The 27,942-nt window shown below is 39.7% G+C and overlaps 1 protein-coding gene across 1 annotated transcript in view; it reads right to left on the minus strand.

The window, feature by feature from the left end:
• Positions 1-27,942, minus strand: part of DIAPH2 (diaphanous related formin 2) — a 169,719-nt gene that overhangs the window by 97,889 nt on the left and 43,888 nt on the right. The window contains exons 19-22 of the mRNA XM_088062749.1: positions 12,848-12,949; positions 11,395-11,489; positions 9,619-9,720; positions 4,328-4,567 (exon numbers count right to left, since the gene is read on the minus strand). Of these exons, the coding sequence (XP_087918875.1) occupies positions 4,328-4,567; positions 9,619-9,720; positions 11,395-11,489; positions 12,848-12,949 (539 nt within the window). The remainder of the gene's footprint in view (positions 1-4,327; positions 4,568-9,618; positions 9,721-11,394; positions 11,490-12,847; positions 12,950-27,942) is intronic.

A 27,942-nucleotide genomic window follows, 5' to 3' on the forward strand; every position in this document is an offset into this window, starting at 1 on the left:
AGGCTAAAGGCTTGGAGACCAATTCTATAGAGACACACAAAATAAATGCACTCTGCCTCACTGGAATACAGAATGACAACAAAAACAGCAAAAGTAATCCTGACTGTAGCTAAAGGAAATTTAATGCATCAGTTGTATTTATGAAAAGCTGCAGGAGAACTCTGCACAATGGGAAGTAACAGGTAAATGTATATTTTTTTGCTGTTCTTTTGACTGCAGAGGCACTTCTTAGTGGCCTGAAATATATCTGTATTCTTGGAAGTGATAAGACTCTGTTCTCCATTAACCTGAGTGCATGAACTGCTGAAATGAGATTTTTTTAGTTAAAAAAATAAAAACCTGAACTATTTGTTAGACTATGGGAGCAGTGGCATGTTTTCAATAACCTTATGGCTAAAGCCCATGGCAGAGTGCACATGTCTGGACAAAGGAACATCATGAATTTAAGAGAATGAGAGAACAAACTGAAGACCAAGGTTTCTGAGTTTGCCCATTTTTGTGCAGATGTGAAGAAGGAGAGTGTGAGCTGATGGAAGATCCAACAGAAGCAGTGACTTCCTCTTTTTCACAAAGGCAACAGTCAGAGTAGGTGCAGGTTAGAGTTTCAGAGGAACACACTTCACTTGACAGAGAATTAGTAATACATCTGGAAAGAATTGTTTTAACAGCATTTTACTCATCTAGTACAGTTCTTACACAGAAGTAAGCTACAACATACACAACAAATGAAATAAAGGATTTATTTAAGAAGAATACATAAATGCGTGTGTAAAATCTCTTATTTGTTTTCTCATTCTCTAAATCACTTGAAGTTCTAATTCTATAATCCTCATGACAGGCTTGCCATCGATGTTCAATTTAATAGAGGCCTTTCAGCTTTAAGGATTACCCTGTTAGGAATAAATGAGTGCAGTGGAAAAACAGGCTTTTAAAAATATAAGGTATTTAGGCAATTAAGAAAGCAATTTAATTCATACCAATTCAGCGATTAAAGACTAAACAATGCTCAGTAATGGTATGCAGTTAAAGGGCTTTAATGTGTTACATACACAGAAGTTCTTCTGACTTGAAAAAAATCCTAGATTTACTGGCTAAACATCTGCATGGGAAAGAGAAATTGCATTTCAATTTGTCTGTGAACAACAGTAGTGGGATTTGCAGTCTTTGATCTCTCTGACATCATCTAGTGGATAAAGCACTTTTTTTCTAAATGGACAAAATTATTTTGCTTTCAAATTACACCAGGGACATGTTTTGCCACCAAGAGCAACATCATAACAAGAGTCAGTATTAGCACCTTGTAGTAAACATTGATTTAGATCTTGAACAAATGTATCAAACTCATTTCTTTGGCCCAATCATTAACAAGTCTCTGCTATGCTCATCTTTATTTTTAACACAATGGATACAGATAAGTCTGCTTGATATTGAGAATCAATATCTGTACTTTAAGAATCAAGTCCTAAGCCTACTCCTATAATGAAAAATAAGATAGGTGCTGTTTGAGTGTAGTTCAGCACACACTGTTTAAATCTAAAAATAGAAATGAAAGGCAGCAATTGGACAAGTGACAACATGGTTTTATCTGTATTCTCACCCTGTACTTGTATTCAATATATAACTCAGCCATTATTTTAATTTTTTTGCAAATAAACACAATACTTTTTATATTCAGCTTTTTACTTGCAGTAATTTTGCCCAATAGAATGACATTCCTGGGCACGTAAAGAACCTAAAGGCTCAGCCTCATTTCTGCTGTTCTACACACTCCAGCCAAGGGGATGAAAAGCAAAAACAGCCCATTAACTTGTGCTTACAAGACCAGGAGCTGGACTTTGATGGACCTCATGGGTCCCCTCCAACTCAGGATATTCCATCATTCTGTGATTCAGGATAAATTTTTAACGCTGTGGTGTTCAAATTTTAAAGTACAGGTTTTGAGTCCATGGCCTTTCTTTGCCCGAGAGACCGAATTTGGAAATAACACAGTTTAAAAAGAAATGAAATAAATTGGTAGATCAGTGTGGGCTGCAGAAACCAGCTCCAGTTGAATGCTGAAGCATCAATTTGAGGGTCAATACCACGAGATCCATTGCTTGGGAAAGGATTAAAGGCCAAGGCACACAGAGCACAACACAGCACAACCATTCAAATCAAGGGAGACACGGAGGAGGATGTTTAATTCTGTCAGCCAGAAAAACACGAACAGAACTCTCTTTGCACAGAGTAAAGCATTTAACCCGTGCCAATCCCACCACAACCCTCTGCCAGGATGGGGCTGGGTTCTCCCAGCTGCTTCTGGATGCAGCTTTCAGGTGTGAGGGTTAAACGTGACAGCCAATGCAGGGAAAAACCTGTGTACGAACCATCACTGGAGTGACACTTTATTATAGCTATAAAAAGGCTCTCTATTGATTTTTATGAGATTACAAACCTTCTCCTACCCTAGAAATCTTTCCCCCCTTCCCAGAACAAGGGCTACTGGACAATAAATGTCCCCTCATCAGTAATACTCAGACTGGATAAACAGCTTGTCTTGTTCTATTTGCAGGATGAACAAAAAGTAACATAGCAGCACTCAAAGAATAAACCACACATTGATCCAGCCAGAATGCTGCAAAAGCTTTATTGCAACTGAGCTGCTGGTCTTCACTTTCATTCAGCACCACAGGACCAGCAGCTGGACCTGCACATCCCTAAAACAAACCTCTTTCCTTTCAGTTCCATTCCCATGGAGCAGGAATTTGGAACTCCTGAGGGGGTGCTGGGGGTACAAAAAGCAGCTGGATCCTTCAGACATTAAAATAACACAGCAAACTTCACCTGCAGTGAATTACTACAGCAGCCTCCCTCAGCCTGAGCACTTTTCCTGCCGTATTTCTGTTTTTACAGAGCATTCCATGCTCAGGCAATGAAGATGCTCTGGTGCAGGCACAGGGACAGCTGCTCTCCCTTGCCAGTCTCGACACATCCCAGGAATTCTGATGTCGATGCCTCTTATTTGAACTAAATTAAGTTCTCTGCCTTCTGCCAAAGGTTGTTTACAAATCATTTCTATCTTCAATAACATCATACACTGCAATACAGCATCCAGAGAGATAATCTGTTTTTAAGGATTTGCAATTACTATTCAGTCATTAGCCTTCTAGCTCAGTCCAGACAGGCTGCAGTTGTGCTTTCTTTTATTTTCTTTATCATGTTTTAATAAAAGCTGTAACTAAATCAGATCTGTGTATGAAATGACCAGCTCTGCTGTAAAAGCATTTATTTTTCAAAACGAACATTTATCCCAGATCAATATTTGCCTTTTTTCTCCTCTTTTTTCAGACTGTATAATGTAAGTTTTTCATCCAGTAAACAGACAATTAATTTTAAGATTGTTCAAGAAACAAGAAAAAAAAAAATCAATACAAAACTCTGGTTTTATTGAAAAGTGAATTCATCACATTAGGATTCCTCATCATGAAGTGTGTGTATTCTGCACATAGACATCTTCCACTTTGCTGACAGCAGACTTAAAAAACATAATAAAATTCTTTTATCATGGGCAGAAAGTCCACTAAATTATGGTCACTGGTCTAATAAAGGAGTTGTTTTAACAAAATGCAAAATAAAGGCTCCCAAATTCTGCTAAACAAGCTTGAAGGTGGAAATACATTCCTTAGGAGCAAAAAGTAGCAACATATGAAAATTATCCAAGGAATCCCGGGAATGCTCACTCTGGATTTCCCTGTCTGCTATGAAACACAGAGGTGCAGTCAGTAAATTACACTGATTGCTGCTTCTCCCTGCTTTGGGCACTTTCTCCTGTGTCCTGAGTTTCACAGAATCACCAGGTTGGAAGAGACCTCCAAGATTGAGTCCAACCCATCCCTGACACCTCAACCAGTGGCACCGAGTGCCACATCCAGTCTGTTTTTGAGCACATCCAGGGATGGTGACTCCAGCACCTCCCCAGACAGGCCATTCCAGAACTTTATCACCCTTCCTGTAGAAAACTTCTTCCCAATATCCAACCTGTGTTTCCCATGGCACAGCTTGAGGCTGTGTCCTCTGGTTCTGTCAGTGCTGCCTGGAGAAAGAGCCCGACCCCAGCTGGCCACAACCTCCTCCAGGGAGCTGTGGAGAGTGACAAGGTCACCTCCGAGTCTCCTTTCCTCCAGGCTGAACAACCCCAGCTCCCTCAGTGGTTCCTCAGAGGGTTTGTGTTCCAAGCCCCTCCTCTGGATGTGCTCCAAGCATCTCCAAGTCCTTCCCACCAAAGTGAGGGCCCAGAACTGGGCACAGCACTTGAGCTGCACTTGGCTGTCCCACGGCTGCAGCTTACCTTGCAGAGAAAGCTGATGTTGAAGCCAAGGGATTGTGCGTTTCTGGAGCCAGAGTTCATGTAGTTCCCCAGGAACAGCACCAGCTCCAGGAGCTTGCTGAAGCTTTCACTCTTCTTGAGCTCCTCGCAGGCCAGGGTCACTGCCATGATGTCGGGTTTGATGTTGTTCACGTGCTCCTCGAACATCAGCCGGAACAGGATGCCGTTGAGCCGCGCCCGCAGCATCTTCACTGAGCTCATCTGCAAAACACCCAAGTGACATCAAAACATCAAAATCCAAATGCTGACTTATGAGAAAAGCTTGTGTCAAAAACCCTGATGCTGGGCAGCCAGCAAGCCTACAGATGTTGCATGTTTCCATTGCCTATCCCGGATTTCCAGGCACCCCGGAATCCTACCAGCTTTGTGTTTCGCACTCTTGGCAAAGAGAGCACAGGAATAATTCCTTCCTGCTCTGAGAAAAAGATGGGAGGTTATAAATCCTGACGTTGTAACACAGCAAATGACAGAGATACTGAAAATAATCTACAATGGTGATTCATTAATTTAAATCCCCAAGACCAAATTCTCTAGGCTAGGTAACAAAATATGGCCTTGTCTTTCGTATTTTGCACAAGTGATCAGTTATTCCCTCCCACTTAGCACACCATAATTCACAAGAGAAATTTAAATCAGGAAAAAAAGATGTACTGAGCGTTTTTAAACCACTTGAAATTTTTAATTTAATTGCAAGAATGATTATGTTCCAAATCATTTTACTTAGCAGAATACAGAAAGATTTCTTCCCCAATGTATTCACCATCAGTGGTGTTCCTGAAGCACTGGGCAAGGAAAGCTTTGCAATGTGACAAATCACAGATCCTGACTAAGAAAACAGGAAGGTTTTGATGTGCTCCTGTCTCTGTTGGCCAAACTTTGACCATGGTCCTTTGAGGAACCACGATGTTTCTGCTGGTGTTATCTCCCAACTGCTACCAGAAGCAGCAGAATTAACTTTCACAGGAAGAAGTTGAGTGGCCTGAATAATAATGAATTCACTCTTGAATGAACATAAACATGAAGGAGCTCCAGATGGTCTCAAACAATTCCTATGATCAGGCTGGAACAAGGAAAAGGAAAGGATCAGAAAAGAAGCATTTCAGCAGAACTAGTGATCTTTTTTTGTAAATCTCCATTGTCACAAATTTCTCTGAGCCTCTATAAACCAAAATCATTGAAAGTCTTGAAACATTATTCTTCTAATCATTCTGTATTTCAGAAATATCATACTGAAAACATCTGCCTTGAAAGGATCTACTTACACTAATCTGCAGTAGATGGAAATTAAAATTAATCACATAATTTGCTTTAACTTTTGTAGAACAATCTCCAATTGCTGTTTTTACTCAAAATGGCACAGACAAGTTGTCAAAAGCTTTAGATCCCAAAACCAGAGTGCAACTAAACAAGTACAAGCCCGCAGGAGAGCGGGACAAAGATTTGTGAAGAATAATCCTTAAACTTCAGAGAAGCAGCACTGTGTAGTGCCATGGATCACTGATCATTTATCACCTTTTGACCACCAAGCCAGCAGTAAGTTTTAATTTCACTCCCTGAACTACTTTAGATTACAAAACTATCTTGATCATCTCCTAAAGATCTGTTTCCTTCAAACCCAGACCATTTTTATGCACATCACACCCTTTAGGTGTCTAAATAAAATTAGTGTCAAAGGCATATAAGAAATAAAACATGGAAGCAGGTGCACGGAACAGCAAGCACTGGCTTCCACTGCAAACAGTTAAAAGGCAAGAAAATATATAGATATTTCTTTTCCAGCTGACTGTCAGTGCTGGGCTGCATGTCATTATTTCCCCTTCTGGGCTCTCGTAAAGGTCTTGTCTGAACTCTCTACCTAATCAAGTTCTTCATTCAGTTCTTTATGCTTTATTATCATCATTCAATTCTCAAGCCCTATATTAAAATGAGGATCAAAGGCTATTGGAGAAAGGCAAAAAGCACAATTAAATTTGCCTCACTTCCCAAGAAAAGGCTGACATTCCTCTAATAAAAATTTGTCAACTTACTAAGACAACTTAGCCTCTTACCTATGTTATATTAAAGTTGCCTTTTTTTCTCTGGAAACATTCTAGGAAGATTAATTCTGCAGCAGCTCACAAAATAACAATGAGGCCAAACAAGCAGCCAATAAATTCAATTTAAAAGACTGAATGACTGCAAACCAACAGAGGTGCAATAAACTTGGACAATTCTCCCCATTTTATCTGCCTCCCAGCCAGGACTGCTCATGACAGCTGAGCTGGCTAGACAGGAAAAGGGTCACAGAATATGCAAGTTTCTACAACAACTCAGTCAAATTTATGCTTTGCTAATACTAAAAACGTTCAGCTGCCCCTGAAGTGGAAATTAAGTTCCTTACTCAAGCTGCAGCTGTTCACCTTGAACACAAGGTTTCCATGTAGAATTCAGGTAACATTCTGAGTTCATGTGACACAGCTGATTCAGTTCATCTGCTGTTCTTGCTCTGCTTCAACATCAGTGCAAACTTTCCTCTACAGAAAGTTGTGGTGCCTTTCTCGATCCCAGGATACAACTTCAAAAAGTTCCAATAACTAATTAGAATATATAATGGATTTTAACATTTCATCTAAATGAAAATGCAGTTTTAATTTTCATTTACATATCAGCCAAATATTAAGTTAATCGGTCCCTTCAAATAAGTTAATCCTTTACTAAGTATGGTTTTTCTACACAAATTTTAAGCAACTTATTCCAACCTTTATTAAATTTGATGGGCAAAGTGATTATCCAATTAACATATCTTAATTACCTCACCTAAATTTACATAAAAATAAAGGGACCCACTTTAAATATTATTTAAAGTAGTCTTCTATTCCTAAAGTCAAGGTTAAGATTATTCTTATTAATGAGAAACTCCAAAATTAATTTGACGCAAATTAATTTTGTCAAGACTAAGTTGAGCTGCATTTCTTCCACTTCAGTGGATACTTGAATGATCCTAAAATCAGAAAAGAACCCCAGCATTTTAGCACCAGTAATGCAGTTGGAAGCCTCTAGAAATCAGGCAGGACCCACAAGGCAGAGCACTGGTTTTTATTGAAGCAGATGGTAAAGCTGAATAAGCAAACAAGCTTCAGGACACTTGGTTCCTTCGTAAGGCAAACAGCACCATTTGGAGATGTTTGATTAAGCAGTTTTCGCTAATTAATGTTGCATTAAATACTTGGAAACTCTCTCAACTTCCTCTGTCAGTGTTTCCCGAGGAACACAAACCCGTGGAAGGGGACTGTGGCCAGGCTGGGAAATCAGGGATTTCTCAATAGCCCAAGGCCAGCAGGAATCCCAGCCCTGAGGAACCCACGGGATATGGATATGGATATAACCCATATGGGATATGGAGAGCAGCACCCTAATCCAGGAATATCAGCTGGGAGCAGCCAGGGGTGGAGCTGGGAAAAGGGAATGGGTGTCAGGAGGAGAGAGCAGCGAGGGAAATGATCCAAGTGAGGAAGATCAGGGTGAAGGAATTTCCAGCAGTAAAACGGAGGGATGCCTGCAGAGCCCTTGAAATCAAGGCCATTACACACAATTCTGCCCATTTCATTGCTGATTTTCAGCAGAAAACTGAACACAATTCCCAAATATCAGAGGCTTCTTTTGTCCTAACACCTCCACCTTGCCTGCTTCCATTTCCCTCCAACACACTCCAGATATCGTCCCTGAACAAAACCCAAAGGGATTTCTCACTTTGTCTGACAGTATCAGTGTAGGGGGGAATATAGAAAATAATCTAGATTATATGCATCTGCCACAATACACAGAATATATCCATAGATAAGTTTTGGTCTGTCAAAAGACATAATACATGGATGTTTGTATTTTAAATATATATAATATATTATATTTAAATATATAATATATATGCATGCTATTATTCAAAGAATGTAGAAAATTTAAAATGTATTTATAGAGATTTTTAGATTGTTACTGATGAGTAAATGGCAATGTTTTACATCTTGCAGTGAGGCTAACTAATGTATCCCACTTCTACCAAAACTCCTCATCTTTGGAAATAAAAAAATTTTGGAACTTTATGCCATTTATTAAAAAAAAGAAAATCAGTAGGCTAAAGTTTTTCAAAAGAACACACTGATATCTTTCATTTTCTAAATCCTCTCCAAAAAATCTCATTAGAACAAATCATATTCTGTTACTTCTCCAACTGAAAAATAATTTTTAAAAAAAAAGCCCTCAAAAGGCACTTCTGAAGCCAAATTATGCTCAAATCAGAGCTTTTTAGTGAAAAAAAAGTCTTTTAAGAGGCCTCTATTCCTGTTTTAATGCATTTTAATGTACATAATGCCTTAAAAATCCAGCAAGAGCAAACGTAGCTCCTGTGGAGCTGGAGATAAACGCTGAGCACGTTACTGAGGCTCTCATCATCATTTTAATCTCTCAGGCTGACGAAGGGAAGTGAAAACAGGAACTCATTTGCCTAAAGACTCAGGAGGTCTTTGGAAGACCAGGAGCAGAAAGTGATTCCCAAGGGCTGGCAGAGAACTCAGTGTCCCACCCTCACCAGCTGCATGGATGAAATACTTGATGGAAATGCTGGGATTTCCTCCCAGAGAGGCTCCAGCCATGCTGACACTGGCAGCCCTGCCCTGGAACACATCCAGGGACTGAGTGCCACTGAAAGGAGCAGAGCACAAGCCACAGTTTCAGTGCTAATACACATTCACACCTCTCCTTGAGCCACTCTGCAAGTTTAGTATAAATACAGGTGTTTTATGTGTGTATGCACACATACATATAAAATAGGGATGTGAACATATTAACTCTTCCAGCCTTTTACACAAAACAAATTGCTCAGAGTTGTCTCTGCCATGGGGTAACTGAGTCTTCTATGGACTCCTGGAAATGTATCTGCTCGAAGGCAGACGGCTCTTCACAAGTGTTTAATAAACATTCAAGGCAGGACAAAAGGTTTGGTCTGGAACAGGAGTGCCTGTTGTTTTTCATGTCAGACTCCTTGCAGAAAAACAGCCAGAATCAGGGAATCAGAGACTGGAAAAGACCCTAAGGATCATCTGCTTCCAACCCTGGTTGGCTTGGCCTAATCCATCTTAAAGAGATTTTTTGATTACAATTCATCAGGAAATTGTAACTTTTTCCTACTGCAGGTCTCACACACAACCACTAACAAAAAGATTTTATTAAATTTGTTTCTTTGTACGTGCCAAAATGGAATTCTGCAGTTTAATACATACCACAACTCCAAACTGCTCTGGCTCAGCAAGATCATTATATTCATCCTTTAATTCAGCTAAGGCATTGAGTTCTTTCTGCTCAGGAAGATTCTTCACCAGGTTCTAAAACAAACAAGGCATTATATCAAATTTGTTAAATTAAACTACCTAAGATATTAAAAATAACACGCTTAAAATACCACAACATGGAAATGCACGAGGAAATGATGGGACGTTTATTTTATTTGCGCAGCTTTAACATTATATAAACATCAAATCAAAGCAGTAATTATTTAATACAGACATCAACTGCTCTGCTAGAGTCTCTGATTTGAAGAATGGATTTAAAGGTTAGAGTATCATTTTTCAGGGTCTGACACCATCAAGGAGTTTTGTCTCTCTACAAATTCCTTTTGCCCCAATGGTTGCACCTTGCTCATTAAATATTAATCAAGAAATAACTACTCTGTGTAAAACATGACAAAAGTAAGAAAAAAAAAATTACAAGCATTAGACATTCAAAATATCTGTTCACAAAGTACCCTTAAAAATACCTTACAAAAAAAAGTCAACATCCCAAAGCTGTACAGATTTTTTGGCTGGCAAACAGGAAAAAGTTCAATTTGCTTGCAGTCTTACCCATACTCCCAAAGAAAATTGTGAGTTATCATACAATCTTGAGGTGTCAAAATACAGATATGATAAGTATTTAAAATATTTACATTAGGACTCAAATAGTTTAAGAAATACTCAGTTAAAGCGTAGATTGCATTTAAATTTCCATACACACACAAGTTGAAATCCAAATAATAATGTATTTGTAGCAGAGGAGATCAATGTGAAACTACTCTGCACTTCAGCTATCCAGGGTGGGGCTGTTCTTCCCCCTTGATTTTTGATTTTAATAAGCCTGAAGGTTTCTTAATCCTCTGATTTGACATCTCTGATCAATAAACCAAGTCCTCAATAAAATCAAGGCTTTGCACTTATTTTCAAACATGGAGACAACTCAGTTTAGACCGGAGTCACCAGAATAACCATTCTGCAGGTCCAAAAAAGGAAGAAGAAATGAATTTAGAAAACCTTGGGGGGATGGGACAAAGGTGCAAACAGGAGATGGGGAAGGATAAAGGGATAAATCGAGGCCCAGAGGCAGCAGGAAAGGGAATCTGTGTATGATGTTAAATCAAACAACACCAGCATTGCTGGCTGCTAAATCTTTGTGCCTTTTAGGGTTTCCACGCTTCTCTGTTGAACTGTCACTCCTCAGAGACCACGAGGGGCCATGAACACACTTGCTCTCCTCCTAGAGGGAGGAAATGAGAGAAGGATGGAAAGAAGCTGCATTCCATCCTTTCTACTTTCCAGCTGAGAGATTTGGGGCTCAAAATGAGACTAAAGCAGCTTGAGAGCAGGTTTGATTTACAGGTTTGGAGCTGCAGCTGTCCTGAACCTTTCAGGGAGTTTCATCTCTCACTAGACAGGCAGAGCTGTTCCAGAGCTGTTTCCACAAGAATCCTCATGAAACTTCATCATGCACCAGCCTGGATCATCTTCAGCTTGTCTTTGAAGCTGAAAAACTACAATTCTCAAAGATTTCCTTTTGGAAGGGGAAATTCCAAGGAATTATTTTGTTGACTGTGTCTTCGAAAGGCATTTTTGTGACCATATTCAAAAGCAGAAGCTAAATCAATGAAACACAACTGATACCCTGCCTTATTCTTGAATTCTTACTCCATTGTGCCATTTTTGGGTGGAAAATGAGCTATGATCAAAAGCAGAGGTATTTCCACATACCTGAATCAAGGATTCACTCAGCTTCTCCTCATCAACCTCTAAAATGATATTTTTTATTTCTTCATAAGGCAAACGGAAGGAACCCAAAAATATTGCTGAAATTCAGTAATACATCATTAGAATCAAAAAGGTCAACAAAGATGGATACACAAAGGCAAACCATTTCTAGCAACTCAAAAATCACACCTCCATCTCAGCTGTGCTTCACAGTTAACAATTCTCTTATATAAACAAATGCTAGTTAGGCACACTATTGCAGATTGACTTATAATTCATTTCCTAAGAAATGAAACTATGACAATTTTAATTTTCAAATCAGCCTCAGTTACTCCCCAGCAATGTTACTTCCCAATAAAATTGTTCTTTAGGAATGACACCTGCATTCCTACTTAAGTAGATCTACTCAGCCAATAATATATATCTTTATTATTATTATTGCTTCTATAAGCATGTATGAATAGCTGCACTGCACTTACAAGTGGGTAAACGATATTAATTTGATATTCTAGAAGAAAATTCACATCAAAGGGGTAATGAAGTACTGGGCAAAGTAAGAAAAATGCCCTAACTCTATCACTTTTAGGGTAACTGAACTTATACAAGAGACAGACATAATGCAAACCCTTCAAAGATAGAGTTCTCAAAGCAATTTGGTCTCAGAATGTTATAAAATCTCAAGAGAGCCCCATTCAGTAAACTACAAAGAATTCTTAACAGATGGATCAGCATAACATTGTAAAAAAAAAGTGCTTTATATTCAGCCTGACTACTATGGTTGATTATCCTGCATCCATGACTTCCAAAATTTGAGGTTTTCTATCACTTGTGTCATAGCTCATTTTCTGCTCACGGATGTGGAACTAAACAAAGCCCACATTTGAGTTTCCACACTTATTTGCCCTGGGCACAGTTGGACTAGTGACATTTATGGTGTTCCTGATTCAAATAAAAGACTCAATGATTGATTTCCCCCTGTAATTAAAGAGGGAAGAAACAAGTGAAATGACACAAGTGGGCTGGTTTTGGTGCAGTTTCCAGCAGTAGCACTTGCACCTCTGCAGCACATCTGGCAACATCTTCCCCTGAACCTCCATTTCTTCACTCTGACCACAAGAACAACTAGGAACAGCCTCTAATCCCCACCCACACTGTGCTCTGCCCCAACTCCTAATCATCACCTAATTATACTTTCAGTCCTGAGCAATAATTGAGAGAATCAACTGACAAAAACCCCATTAAGGCTGAAGAACTTTTCCATGTTACTTTTTTCATTTTTCCCAAGTTATATAATGAATCCAGAACATGCATTTAAACACCTCTGAATTTAAGGCTCATGCTCAAATTAGCATTTTTAGAAAAAGTAATTGCACATGTAAACAAAAAAAGACAATTTACAAACAGTGAGGTGTAGATGCTACTTCAGTATTGACCTAATGCCCTTCATATCACTTACATAAATTTTGTGCAGATTTTCCATCCAAAACTCGTAATTCTTTGATCTTCTTCTTTGACTGAGCTGCTTTCTTTTCTTCTGATTCTTCGACAGGCTTTTTGGCTGGAAAGTAGGTATTCATTAAATTCCATTCCTTATTACAACTGTTCCATCTTAGCTAACAGCAAGTCCATTAGCAAGCCATAACAATACATCTTTTACAATCAGTTCAAGGCAAAGTGACTGCACTGCCTCCACCTACTGTAAAATACCCAAACAAACAAAGCAAATGTCCAAAGTTGAAAGGAACAAGAAATAAAAATATGACAATGAATAATTTTCTCAAGCACTATCAAACATTATTTATGTGTTTTAACCCATGAAATTTCACTTCAGCTCCAATTCATTGCAAGCATTTTTAAAAACACAGAAATTTGGTGTTACCTCAAAGCACGAGTGCCCTCTATTGAAACATTAATAATAAAGTCTTAATCCAAAACCAACAACATAAATCATTTGATAGTTACCACACTGAACAAAGGTATGTTTTTATGAATTATTTATGTTAACTGTGGTAAAGAGCAAAACTAAGAAAACAGAGTATATTTTAAAGCTATTTATTTTAAATTAGCAAGATTCACTAGCCTTATGTTCAGCACTTGAAATTATATGGCAGGAAATGTGGCATTGGAGCACCTAAAATATAAGCTGATTTTTTGCATAATTTAAAACAGTCAATTTTCCCAGAATTTTCTTAAGCATTAAGTAAACCCATTAACAAGGATTTATTTCCTTTTAAATATCACATAACATATTTGGCACTGAAGGAATAGAATCTTAATGTGCTTAACATTAATTGAACTTAATGAATATTTTAAGTCATTCAAAAGTAACTGAAAAACTGTAAAGTCAAATTAAGATGAAGTTTCCAGCAGACTGAATATAGTTTTGTTATCTGAGCACTGTTTTCTGTTGCACTGTAATGAGCCATCATGGGTTTCATTACAGGTATTTCCTAAGAAAAAAATGATTATTTTTAGTGTGAAGAATAACAAAATCTGTTTCAATCTCATTAATAAAAAAATAAAAGAACATAGAAAACAGGTATTTGTCTCCTTACACCCATTGCCACCAGGACAACATCTGGCATAAAGGAATTCTGCTGGGTTTATAGCCCTGAATAATCACTTGATCTCAGGTATGTTCGTGCCATCACTAACTGAGCCAGTCCCAGGCAGTGCCCTCAGCCCCAGCTACCTCCAAAGAGCCTAAATCAGAGAAAACTGAACAAAAACAATGATTCAACAACAAAGCAACCCTTGTTCTCCCCTTGCCTTCCGCTCTCCCATGAGCGGCTGGCACAATCCCTGAGCCACCATGGCCAGAAAAGCCCAGCACTCCCCCCAGGGCTGACCCCTCGGCTCTAATCAGCTCCATTTAAAACCCTAAAGTGATACTTCATTGAGTAATCAGGCCCTTATCACTAATTGTTCCCAATTAAACAAGGAAATAAGACCAGGTGCACAACAACATAAACAGAAAACCACCCAAGAGCTAAAAATTAGCTGTCCCATGGGGAGGCAACAGAGTTCTGTTCCATCACAGCACATAGAAAGCCTGGGTTTGTGTCTGCTGATAAAAATGATTCAAGAAGATGAGTTGCAAACTTGATTTGTTCAAGAGTTAAATCTCTTAGAGCTCCATGGGTGGAAACTTTAAAACGCAGACCACCACACCCCCAGGGCACCAGACTTGTCCAGGAGCTGGGAGCACCAAAGACAAACCTGCACAAAACACACACCCCCTTCCTTGGCCTGCAAGCTGCAGAAGGATCAGGGTAAGAGAAAATAAGAGTAATAAATGTTTTTGTTACCAAGTATCACCTCCCAGAAAGGAAGGTTTCTTCCCAACAGTGATAATTCACATAAATCAGAAAGAGGAAGTCACAAACAGCTCTGTGAGCAAGAGTTCAAGGGCAAAGGTGCTACACCAACCCTCTGTAAAACAGGTATTAAATTATTCAGCTGTAACAATAACAAAGGAGAAGTGCTGTGGGGGTTTAAACACACAACAGTTTATAAACAGACATGAAGAGGGTGAGCTGAGGCAGAATTCCCAGTGGGAACTCTGCACAGAACCAGTTTCCCTACTCACCCCTCCTCACCTGGATGCAGGTGCACTCCTCTACTGGTTGTAAAATCAAGAATTACATTTAGACCACAGCAGACCACACACATTCCAAAGTTTCATAACAAACCTCAGCTATTCTGACCTACTCTAGCCTGTAGGGCTGCAACATCTCAACTTTCAGATCATCCATTTAACAAACATTAGGTATCTTGGTTAGATTAAATTTTTTCTACTTGAAGAAGGCCAGAGAATATGTTCTTTCCAAAAAGTTCTATATTTCCACACTTGAGACTTCAAAGTTCACTTCATGCAATTCACAAATTGCAATTCACAGCAGAGAAACCCCAGAACCATGTGACTGCACTGAATTCATAACACAGCATCAGCACCAATCTTACCAAGTCCAGATTCACAGGCAGAAAGGCTCACTACTAAAATTTCCAGATGAAGCAGCTCCTAGAATCTCTCCAGTACCATTTCAGCCCTGCTTGGGATGACTTGGAGCATCAGAGACCTCTCCAAAGCCACACTCTCATCCCTCTTCTGCCAGAGGCTCTGATCACACAAACCATTCCAGCAGTGATTCAAACGCAGATTACGGAATTTCAAAAAATAATGAACTCAGTTACAAAGATAATTGATACTTTTCAGAAATACACCATTGCTGACCAACCTCCTGCCCCTTGTCAGGTTCTCCTTTCACAAGTACCTGTTTAAAGATAAGACGTCTTTTGGTTTGATGCCACAGAACCAAAGGCAGAGATGAAAGAAGGATTTTACAGCACAGGGCACCTCAGAAAAGCAAGATGAAAAATCAATCTGGAAGCTAAAGCAGCTGTATTACTTCATACAAACCTTGGAGTTCAGTGCTGTGATTATTCATTACAGCACTTTGATAATGGTACTGGCTTACATCTTCATTCAAAATCAGCTTTTTTCCAAACCAACAAGTCTTACAGACAGCACCGAGAGCTGGCGAGTGCCTGCCCGGGTTTCCATGGCAGAAATGTCAGAGTTTGAAACAAAAGCTGCAAGCAGAGGAGAATTTCCTTATTCTCTGAACACCAGTGAGTGTGTTCTGGGGCTGGAATTGCCACCACAGCACAGATACCTCACACCTCTGCACCTGCAGAAGGCTCTGGGTGGGCTGCTCTTGATAATTCACCTCTGACAGACACAGGGAAAGGGAAGGAGAGCCACCAAGGCAAAGCCGAAAGGGAACATGTGCCAGATTCCTTCTGGAGACCAGAAAACACATGTAAACACCAACACTACATAACTTACTGTTTTTCTAATTTAAAGCTCTATTAAGTGAGCAATAATACATTTGTTTATGAGTGTTGGAGGGAAAAAGCTGATGCAAGATGCTGCAAGGTGTTGTTTGCTGTTGCTGTGACATTTTCCAGCTGTGCCTTCATTGACACCTTCAGCTGGGAACTCTTCTAATCCCACTGCAAGAGCCCTGCCTGAAACCCTGCAAACCCATCCAGGGGACACCAAACCTAAACAAAATGTTATCTAACTTTAAAACACATTAAGCAAGGCTAATGATAATCATGGCAAAGAACATACACAAGTATGTTGAAATACTTTTGAGACCTAATTAGGAAAAAAAATCCCACCATCAGTACTTTTGTACTTCTGTAGTTAAAAAAAAAAAGCAAGCATACATTATTCTTGAAAATTATCATTTTACATCTGTTCATTAATTTAGCTACTGAATAGCATTAGAAGTGGCCATGACTAATTTTCTGAAATATATATATGATTTTATTTAATGATATTGAAGCTGTTAAAGCATTTTATGATGAGCCGAAATGTCCAGTTCACATGAAATTCCCTTCTTTAAATTATCAATGAATAATTTTAATAAAGAATTTACAGCAAAAACTGTCAGTCACAAATATGATGAGGATAAAAATTCAAGGGAGATAAGGAGTACATTGAATTACAGCATGCAGAATGCAGATATTTAGGTGAACTTCAGCTACCTTAACCTGAGGCTAAGTCTCCAATTTCTGTCACATCTATACACACAATAAACAAAAACATCCTTATATTGTCATGGGAAATGAATAATTTCATCTTATTTCCATCTGGCAAGTGGCTTCCCAATTGCATTTACCAGTATTTGGCAGTAGAAGTAAATATACAAAAGAAATTAACTGCTTTGTTGTTGCCTCTACCTGAGAGAAGAGCTATGGCTGGGACAGGATTACTGGAGAAAAAAATTAAGTGTACATACAGTTGCAAGGGAGGTAAACCACACACGCAAGAGCAGGCTTGAGCAGCTGAAAGTAATAATTACATTGAATTTGACCCCCCCCAAAAAAACCCTGATGTGATATGACTTGCTAAAAAGATGAAATAAGGAGCTAGGAATGCCACCCAAAGATTAGAAAGTAATTTGTAGCACAAGAGTTCAGAAAATTCTGTTGCAACACAATAAAACTTGTCCAAGTCTGGCTAAATTGATAATCCTGTAATGCTACTGAGCATCTTCCATTCCTGTGCTGTTCCTACAGGCACTCAAAAATGGAAACAGAAGTCGAATGAAGGGAGAGAAGGAGCAAAGACAAACACAGAGCAGTCTCAGATTGGCACTTGCTGGTTTTCCTCAGCAGTTCCCCCACACTGGGAGTCCCCTGGTGTGGCCACAGCGCTGCCAGGCTGGGATGAGCCAGGGAACAGGAGCAGAGCTGGGGCACAGCCTGGCTTTCCTCCAGCCACCTGCAAGGCACAGTCGGTGCTCAATGGCCAAGCTGGGGCTGCAGGCAGCAGCACAAGCTCTGACAACCTTTGTGTGCCCAGCTCAAACCACATGAACAACCTGTGGATCATCAGCAACTGCAAACGCGTCCATGGAGCTGCTCAGGTTGGAAAAGCCCTCTAAGATCCATCCAGCAGCTCAGCACCAGCATGTTCAGCACTGAACCATGGGCTCAAGCGCCACATCCACGAGTTCTGAACACCTCCAGGATGCCCACTTCCCTGGGCAGCTCGTGTTAGTGCCTGGCAGCCCTTTCTGTGGAGACATTTTTCCAGGTATGTAATCCAAACCTCCCTTTCCTCTGCTCCTGTCCTTTGTTACCCACAGGAGCAGAGCCCTGACGCTGGCAGCAAGGAGAGAGAACAGGGCAAGCTCCCAGAGCAGTGACAGAGGAGGAGCTCCCTGCCCAGTGACACACAGAATATTCAGAGGAGACACTGGCACAGTTCTCCACAGCTGAAGCCACAGAGTGTCCTGGATCACAGCAGCCATCCTGCAGAACTCATGAACCCACGTTAAGGTGGTTTATCGAAACTCACTCACAGCTTTCACTCTGTCATTTGGGCTCTAACTTGGACAACCAGCAGTTTCCCCAAATACCCAGAGAAATACAAGAGCATCAGCAGATGTCAGCCACGCCTCCTGTCAATTCAGGCAGCAGCTGTGGGATCTCATGTTTATTCCCAGTGCCACCTGGCATTTTTCAGTTCACCTAAAATCATTCAGTTACCAATTCCTGAAGCAAAATTAATTAAGCACTCCTGCTGTCACTGTCCTTTCTGCAATCAGAAGAGCTCAATACCTGGTACAGCAATAAAAAAAGAATTATTACAAAGCAAGCAATTGATCTAAAAGCAAATCTTAGACTGAACTCTCAAGATGAAAAAAATAAAACAGGGAGAAAAAAAAACATGGAACCTCTTGCAATTTTGTATGTTTTTTGCCTAATTAATGTAATCAAGCTGAAGGAAGTGGCATCAACCCAACAAATTATGCTCTGTGGAAGAATAAAAAAGATCGTAACTTAGTTTTACAAATTAGTTTTGCAAAAAAAAGTAACAGGGGATCTGTATTTCTATTAATTGTTCTTATAATTGATTGTTGCTTTATTTGACCACCACATTTAATGACTACGATTCATTTCACATGAAATATTCCTTGCTCTGTTAAAGTTGCCCTAAAACGGTTGTAAATAGTCTAATTGTCAACCTCTAGCAAGAATTTGTGCAGCAAAGTTGTACAGCTAAAAGGGATTTAATTACCCACTCTGTACTGGGATGGCTTTCAGCCCTCTATCAACAGCTCCAAGGAGATGCCTGGGCCACAAGAAAATCCAAAGAAAGGAAACAACTCAACAGCCAAAAAACCCCTCCCCATACACACCAAAAACCCCAAACACACCCAATTTCACAACTCATTTTGCCCCTTCCTATTGACTGTGAAAGATACTGCTTTTGCTGTGGGACAGGAAGCAAACATTAAAAATTTATAACACACAAAATACACACACAGAAAATAGAGATGAACATTAGAAATCAAACAACAGCAGGCAAACAAGGATTAAACTGAAAATATCCTCCGTGGGCCTCATTTACTGAGTTGGAGATGTGCTGTAAGAAGCTGAAATAAAACCCAGTAGCCTTTTCCATGACCTCTCCCATTTTCTCCACGAATATTGAAATGGAAGAAAGCCTCAGGACTGTGCACCCTTTTGTCCCTTTGCCAACATCTCCAAGATTGGAGGGGCTGGGAGCAGCTCCCAGGATTTGCTGATGCTGGGGTGTGGTGAGCTTTGCACAGCCCCAACATCAGCACCTGAGCGAGGCCATGGGTCTCTGCATTTTAAACTCCCAGAGGAACTTGTGCTGTGGGAGAGAGAAGATGTTTGCCTGTGTAAATAAAATGCTGCCCATAATAGCATTTCTAATTTAAACAGGCACATGGCCCAGTTACATTTTTGCCTCTGACATCAGGCCACAAACAGACAGGACAGCTGTAATTATTTCCTGGATTCTGATGTGTTTCTTATCCATACACTTTTCAAAAGTAAAAAAAAAAAAAAAAAAAAATAAAATATCAAGACTCAGGGAAAAAAGAGTCATTAAACTGCTGTCATATTTTAGCAAGATTCTACCAAACTCATTTTCTTTTATTACTATGAGAAGCCTAATAAATAGAGATCTCTTAAATTATTTGTTCACCTACTGTTCCCCTTGATGAAGCCCATAAAAGGCTCACCACCTTCACAAACAAACAAACTTATGGGAATCACATTTCCCAAAGGAACTTGCCAAATTATGAAGAGCCTAAGATTCCAGAATGATTTTATAAAGTTAATTAGATGTTGGTGTTTAATGGAACACACTAAAATGTTAGCAAAAATCAAGTGATAAACTGATTTTTTCTATTACTGATATCTGCCATTTAACAATGCTGATTAAATATTGAAACACTAAATAAAGTATCCATGTCGAAACAGACACTTTAGTATTCCTTCCCTTTTATTTTTATTTCTCTGTCAAGTCTTTAAAGAAACATTCATGCAAAATACTTACACATATTGAATTCCAAACTGCTTGACTTTTCAGTGTAACGCAGCCCACCCTGGTTATACACCCTGCCCTACACTCAAATACACAATGTTCCATTTCCATTGACTTAGAACACGAGAAATTTGATTTTATGCTTAGTTAAAAGAACTCTATTCTCCTATTTAGAGTAAAAAAAATAAAAACATTGAGATTAGCTGGTATTTATTATTATATGAAACCCAGAGAACTCAAAATGCTTTCATAGACATCAGGGCCAAAGCAGAACTTCACAGGGTAAAAGGCTCATATTAAAAATAATTGAGAAATTATCTGTCTTAATAGATTCCATTAATTTCAGCAGTAAAAGTCCATGCCCCATGAGGTGCAGTGGCAAGCACAGCTTTGATGGCCAATCAATAGAAATAAGGATAAAATGTTGGGAAATTAATCCTCCACAAACAGATGTTTGAACAGGCTCTGTGCTGGATGGTACCAAACAGAGCCCAGGAGCTGCATGGCAGCCCCAGGGAGCAGAGCTTGGAGCCTCAGCAGCCACCAGGAGCAGAGCTTGGAGCCTCTGCAGCCACCAGGAGCAGAGCTTGGAGCCTCTGCAGCCACCAGGAGCAGCTGTGGGACCAGGAGCATGTTGGAGTCTGAGATACAGAGTGTGTACCCTTGTTTCTAATACTTACTTCTAGGATTCAAAGAAACACTGAATTTCATTTAATATGAAATTCATGAGCATGTTTTCATGGTGATACACGAAAACAAATGTTAAAGTTAGATAGTAAAAGCTAAAAGTGTGTGTAAATTAGAAAGTTTTTTAAATCACTGGGTGAAAAAGTAGTTTAGAGAACAGGAGACAAGATGGAGGATTTAGGGTGTTGTCTCTTGTCCTTTCTTCCTCATGTTCTTCTCCTAGGGGTTTTTGGGTAGTAGTAAGTGATTGGATAGAAAATATTGTAGTGCAGCACACAGGTGTTGGGTCATTGGGTCACTAAGAAAAATAATTTAGTTGGCATCTGTTAATTGGGTAAATGGACATATAAAAGACCTTGAAGAGGATCTTTGTTAGCCATTTTCCCCTTTTCTATCATAGTGCACATAGCTCCTTGTATCTTGTAATGCTGATAAGAAAAGAATAAACAACTGAGACCAAACAATAGAAAACTGCCTCCCTCTTGTCAATCTTCAGTTCAAAGGGAAAAAGAACCTAATCCAGAAGTCCTTAACAAGACAGGAGCGTGCTGAGGCTGCTCTGGAAGAGCCCCCACGCTGGCACAAGGAGGATGCACTGCCCCTTCTCCTCACCACTAACAGCATCATCCCAACAGCTCCAATATCCTGGGACACTGGAATTGTTCTGGCACTCCAAAACCCAACAGCAAGAGGTGTTTGGTGACAGCCCCAGCTGTGAGTGCCCCTCTGTAAATGGGGTGGACCCACAGGTATTTTTTGGGTGATGGCCAGATGGATGTGTTACTGTGTCTCATGAACAATTTGGGTCTGCCCCTCTGGGCAGTCTTTGCAAGCACAGAGAAATAAATATAAATTAGCTATTAATGGGACTTTCAATGAGAGAAGGAGGCAGCAAGCCAGGATGGCCAGGAGCAGCAGGGTTAAAACTCTGCAAAACAACACAGCTGTTTGAAATACAGAGAAGTGCAGTGGCACAGGTTATAAATGCTGAAAGATCCTGAGTTCACTGAAGAGAAAAAACAATGAAGACGTTATTACGTGTAAAGATGTGACCTCTGGCTTTGAAAAAACATCAGCTGCTGGCAGCTGAGAAGTATTTCTGTTTAATCGATTCTGTGTACATCAAGCAGCAGACATTTAATATATATTAGCATGTATTTACTCTTTTGACTGAGCATCTGCTCCCAGCAAGATGCTGAAGATGAAATCCAGGGCTCAAGCAGCATGAGTCAGCCTTGGATGGTTGTGTGTGTTCCCAGCACCTCAGAGTCACCTTGGGAAAGCTTTCCTGGGGTCCGAGCATCCCAAAGTGTCCCGAGCACAGCCAGGTGCCCAGAGAACACACATGCAATGATTATCTGCCTTCAGACACACAAGATAAATTACTGCCACATTCCAGCATTAGTCTGAGGGGACCTACCGGGTACTAAATTAAGCTGCTTGCATTGTAGCAGACTAAAAATAGTGCAGAGCACAGAGCTCCCAGTCTGTCACCTTCAGCAGCAGCATCAGCCCCCTGCTCACCTCAGCTCACTCTGCACATGCAGGATCCACTGGACATGCTGAAAATCAGCAGCTGCAACCTGTGCTCTGCTCTTTCCTTTTAGATCACCAACACAAACAAAATATGGCTAAAGTGATTCATTAAGAAGGCAGTGTCTCTGTGCTAATGATCCAAGTCCTCAATGAAAGAACAAAAAAAGTGTCCAAGAAAACCTTGACATTTATTCCACAGGCACTCCCATTCAGAATATGCAACTTAATGATAAGTCCACACTGACTTTTACCATGTGGACTTTTTGCTTTTAGAAACCCTTTAAGCCACAGCCTTTTCACAGTGGGAATTTCTTCTGTAGTAGTATTATGCAATAATTACATTCCCACGTTACAAAACAATAAAGCACCTGAAAGGAAGAAGTTTCAGAGACATTTCAGTTTCTCACATTGCACCAGACACACAACAGTCACTCAATATAGAGTTGTAATTATAGCTTTACATCCATTTGAGATTATTAATAAGTAATTCAAAAAGCTGATACTTTATTATCTGTACTAATGCCTATGTACCTAGTATTTTAAATTTCTCAATTAATTCAGAAACTTAATACCATGATTGTTAACTTTTAATCCTTTAGATAACTTTTGAATGTCTCTTTCTCCAAAGAACCTTTATTCCTGCAGGTAACAGAATTATCCTTGCTCTACTATAAATGGCAGAAATTCTTGCAATATAGCAAATATTCTCTCCAAAGCATCCTGGAACAGCAGAACAGGTGAAGCAACTATCACTCAGAGAAATGTTCCATGTCAAGAGCTGATGACATTTTTGGGGTTTTTTTGGTCAGCAATAGGAAAGGAAAAACAGTTTTGCACATAAAACATAAAATCCATGGAGAGAGCATCGTTTTTCTACAAACACAATCACTGCAGGTCAGCACAGTGAGCAACTGGAACCAGCCCATGAATCAGACACATTTTGTCAGTTTATGCTTTTGCAGGAAAAAAAAACACATTCTATTTCTTTTGATAGAAAGTAGATTTAGGAGGAAGTGTAGGATGTGGATACCTCTTTAATACATCCTTGAAAGAACTATTTTACAAGTAAGACCATAAATTTTGCTTTTAACCACAGTTTTGTTTACGGTGGGGGTTTATTTATTTAAGCAAATACATTGTTATTCCTAGAACTCCGCTGGAAACTCTCAGGAGGGTGAAATATTGGTACATAATCTATTTAATAGTCAGCACCAACTGTCCTGGTAAGGAGCTGGTCTGCTCTCCATCCTTTCCTCTAGACTTTTTTATTCTCCCCTTACTTCACTTGGGTCACAAATTCCCAGCAAATGCTCAGCTCAAGAACCTGCACTGGAACATTCAGCTGGAGTTTCCTTCACCAACACTCAGAAAGCTGCCAGAAAATGTATCCACAGCTACAAACACATCAGAATTGTTTTAAAACCACTCTGCACAAAACTACTGAACACAGACCTAGAACTGACAAGCCACTGACCTCCAACTCATCATCAGGGTATTTTATGTACATCTACAGATATCAATTCTTGCACGTGAAACAGAAGCCACACTTGAGGAAAACTGCCACAGTGGATGATCCTAACAGTTCATCGAACAAAGGGTTGCTGTCACACCCATGGAATGATTTAATCAGATAATCACAGAATGGTTTGGGTTGGAAGGGACCTTAAAGACCATCTTGTTCCACCCCTTGCCATGGGCAGGGACACCTTCCATAGGGTTGTTCAGAGCTCCATCCAACCTGGCCTTGAACACTTGATGTCAAGGGTAACGAGATTCGTATTAAAAAGATTTTTAGAACACCTAACCTAAAATCCCATGAAAAACAGTTGCACACTTGAAGAGGAACATCTTTTGCAGCTTATTCTTTCTGTTTTGACATTACAGAAAGCATTCTTCTCAGTCTAATCTCTTTATTTATTCATACAGAAGGGGTTTTATTCCAGGAATATAGATTTCTATTTGTTTAAAAACAAACAAACCCCATTTCTTTTTGCAGTTCAACACAGATTCTTTTTTCAATTCAACTTCTGAATTTCTTTTTCATCGAATTCATAGAAAAGAAAGATACTCTCTGTAAGAGCATTATAGATCAAGACTACTTCATGAATGTATTCATATTTCATGCTAATTAGTCTTTGTACACAATCCCTGTCTCTGCAGTGCCAGTACATGTGTCTCTGTCCTCAGCTCCTCGTTAAATGTGCTGGGCTTGATTTGAGCACTGCATCACCGAGCCTCAATCAGCCAGTTGGGAATGCAGAGCTGCCTTCCTTCCTTCCCCTGCCGGCTTTCAACAAGCTCACACACACAAAAAAACTCCAGCTCCTCAGAAAAAACGAGGCATGGAGGAGGTGCAGAAGGTACTCACTACTAGCAGAGTTACCATGCAGCAGGCTGGAATCCCACACTTCTGGGATATGGGTAATGAACATTTGTCTGGGTGTCACCAGAAGTGACTCTTGCATTTCCCTAACAGGAACCTCCAACACCTGAAACATTGGCACAAACCCACTGACCCAAATTCCTTCGTAGGAAAAACCCAATGCCTTTGCAAGTTCAGCTTCCCTTGGCTTTTGTAGTCACAACTGCTCTTTCATCTTTGCTCTTCAGGACTTTCATATTCTGAGAGCTCAGGTATAACAAATGAATACATGAATTCTGTAAGCAACCATCTAAAATATAACACACGATAACTAAAACAACTCAGCCACAACATTGTTAGAAATACACAGACTTTTTTTAGACAATACATGTCTGTCCCCACTCCAATTCTATTTAAATTCTCCTTAAATTCTTCTGGTGAAGCTTTTTGACGAAATTACTAATTGCAACTAGCAGAAAATCTGAGCAGCAGGGGCTTTGTTACTAACATTTTTCGGAAGTTTTTCAGCGCCAGAGATTTCTTCAGCAAAAGATGGCCTTGCAGCAGGCACAGACACACAGGAGAGCCCCTCCAATCTCAGTTTGTGGCACTGAAAAGGCAGGTGGATAATCAGCTTGTACCTGCAGAACTACTCCAGTCCCTCAGTAACCAGCAGGATTCCTCATTTCCCATCCTTGCTCCTCAAGCCTCCAGCAGGGAGCTCTCACCTGTCCCAGGGATGATCCAAAAGGGTTAAGCACTGCCAATTAAACTAAAACTGAAGGAATGGCCTCCACGGCCGAGCGTGTGCCCTGGATTGAGAACAGACAGAATGCTGATTCTGGAATTGAACTCCACTGCTGCACAATTGTGTGGAATACATTATGCTGTACCTCCAAGCAATCCATGAATAATGACAGCAGCCTTCAAACAGCCCAGACCTCAAACCATTTCCCACCTGTCTCTTCATCTGAATACAACTGAATTTGCACACTGCTTGCATTTGATTTCCTCAAGTGCAATTATTGCAATTCCTTAAGTAATGCTGGTTAAAATAAATGCCCAAACTTCTCTTTCAGAACCCTCTTATGGAACAACAAAGCTCTGAAAAAATCCTAATTCTGCTACAGATATAAAGGAAGCTCCAGGAATTACAAACTGGAGATAGGAAAATTGCATTTATCTGATCCATCCCTCTTGATTTTTCCCCCTAATGAAGCTATCACAAAGCTTTTTAAAAAAGCTGAGTCCTAAGAGACACTCAAAGTGTGCCACAGCCTGAGACCTGCAGGGAAATTCCTGCCTCTGTCCAACCCTAAGCATGAGCATTCTGAAAGTGGTATTTAGGTAAGATTTTTACAGGAAAAGAACATAATAAATGACAATAGCACAGCTGACACTGAGCCTGACTTCTGAAAAAGTAGAAATAGATTTTTTAATTTGGGATGTTCTTCATTCACTGTCACATGATGAAAACAACTACAGTTAGTAGGTCACACCAACAGGACATGTACTTTACATAGGGTTTGCTCCAAATAAGTTATGTTTTCTTAGTGATTCCATACCACAAACTACCTTTGACATAGAAATTGAGTTATTGAAAGGTGAGTGCATTAAAATGCTATTTGAAATAAAATATTAAGAACTGATATTTACAAACTTTACCTACCTAATTGCAACTTGTGCTTTCTTTTAGACCCTTCTGAACACTACACTCATCAGTCCTTTTGTCCCATGATGAATGAACTGGGTCCTGACGCTCTCGAAATAAGACTTGGACTCCAAAATAACTCTAAGATCATTTAAGAATTAAAATATATAAAGTATATCAAAATACAGAGATGCACATATATAAATCTATGTTAGATGGTAATAACTTCAGGCAACAGTTTATTTAAACCATGCAAAGCTTTTTTCACCCTTGAGTTTGAGAGTTTACCTACTGGATAAATCCAGTGGAGAAGAAAAGGAAAGTAAAAAATAGTAAACTAATAATTCACTCCTTTATGGTAGTAGAATTTATGCTGTTGCTGGAAAACAACAATTTCAAACACATCCAAAGATGAGAACAAACCAATCTGCTGCACTTGTGTGTGAAACAAATGAAGACCAATGACCTGGGAACCCAAGGAAATGAAACTCCTCTGCCACCCAGCACTGGGCGACCCTGAGCTGCAAAGCTGACTCTCCTCCGGGCTGGATTCCCACCCTTCCACAAAGGAGAGGCTGAGGAGGGAAGGGAACCGAACAAACACAGCCTGAATAATCAGCAGACCAAGGGAGCCACCTGCAGTTTGCAATCCTGAAGCAAATTCCTGATGAGTTCAGAGGTTTTAGTTCCTTTTTCTGTTGGCAAAGCAGCATCAGTGCTGAGCTAGCCGTGCTGAACACCTCAGATTTCTGACTTGAACTCAGTCCTGCTGCCTCACACCTACAAATACAGCTGTCTTCAAGGAAATCTGGCCACAGCTGAATCCACTGAAAGCTTGCAAATGTTCAAGTTCTCTGATGAATTACATCTGGGCTTCTCAGCATCGCAAATTCAAAGCCACTCTGTAAAAGTTCTAATTGCTGCTCTTTGTATTTACAAGTCCCAAATGCAAATGAATGCAGTTTTCCTTCAAGTTTAACGGTGCACTGGCCTATTATGTATTATTTATATAACTAATATATACATTACACACATGATTTCTATACATTACACATGTAAAAATCAAAACCTGAACATTTTTCACGTTTTGTTCAAGTACAGCTTACATGGAAGTTTGTCTTCTCCCTTGTCCCTTCCCACTCAAATTCCATAGTGTGAAAAACAACTCAGCTATTAAGACCTTACTTCAGTTTTGAAAACATATGAAAATGACTGTTGAATTGTATTTTAAAAGACTAATTGTAAAGCAACAGAACCCTGATGGAGAAGTTTTCCCTTGAGGCAAGTTGGATGGATAATGAATTCTGTATTGGAACAATCCCAGTAGTTACAGACTATTATGTACTAATTACTACCTTTACAGACCTACTGTACACATAATTAATTTCTTCAGAGCACTACTATCATTCTTGACTGGCAAAATACACAACCTAAATT

Source organism: Pseudopodoces humilis, chromosome 15 (genome assembly GCF_049639895.1).
Source record: "Pseudopodoces humilis isolate 2021_Gansu_Grassland_sample_001 chromosome 15, ASM4963989v1, whole genome shotgun sequence".
Taxonomy (NCBI): domain Eukaryota; kingdom Metazoa; phylum Chordata; class Aves; order Passeriformes; family Paridae; genus Pseudopodoces; species Pseudopodoces humilis.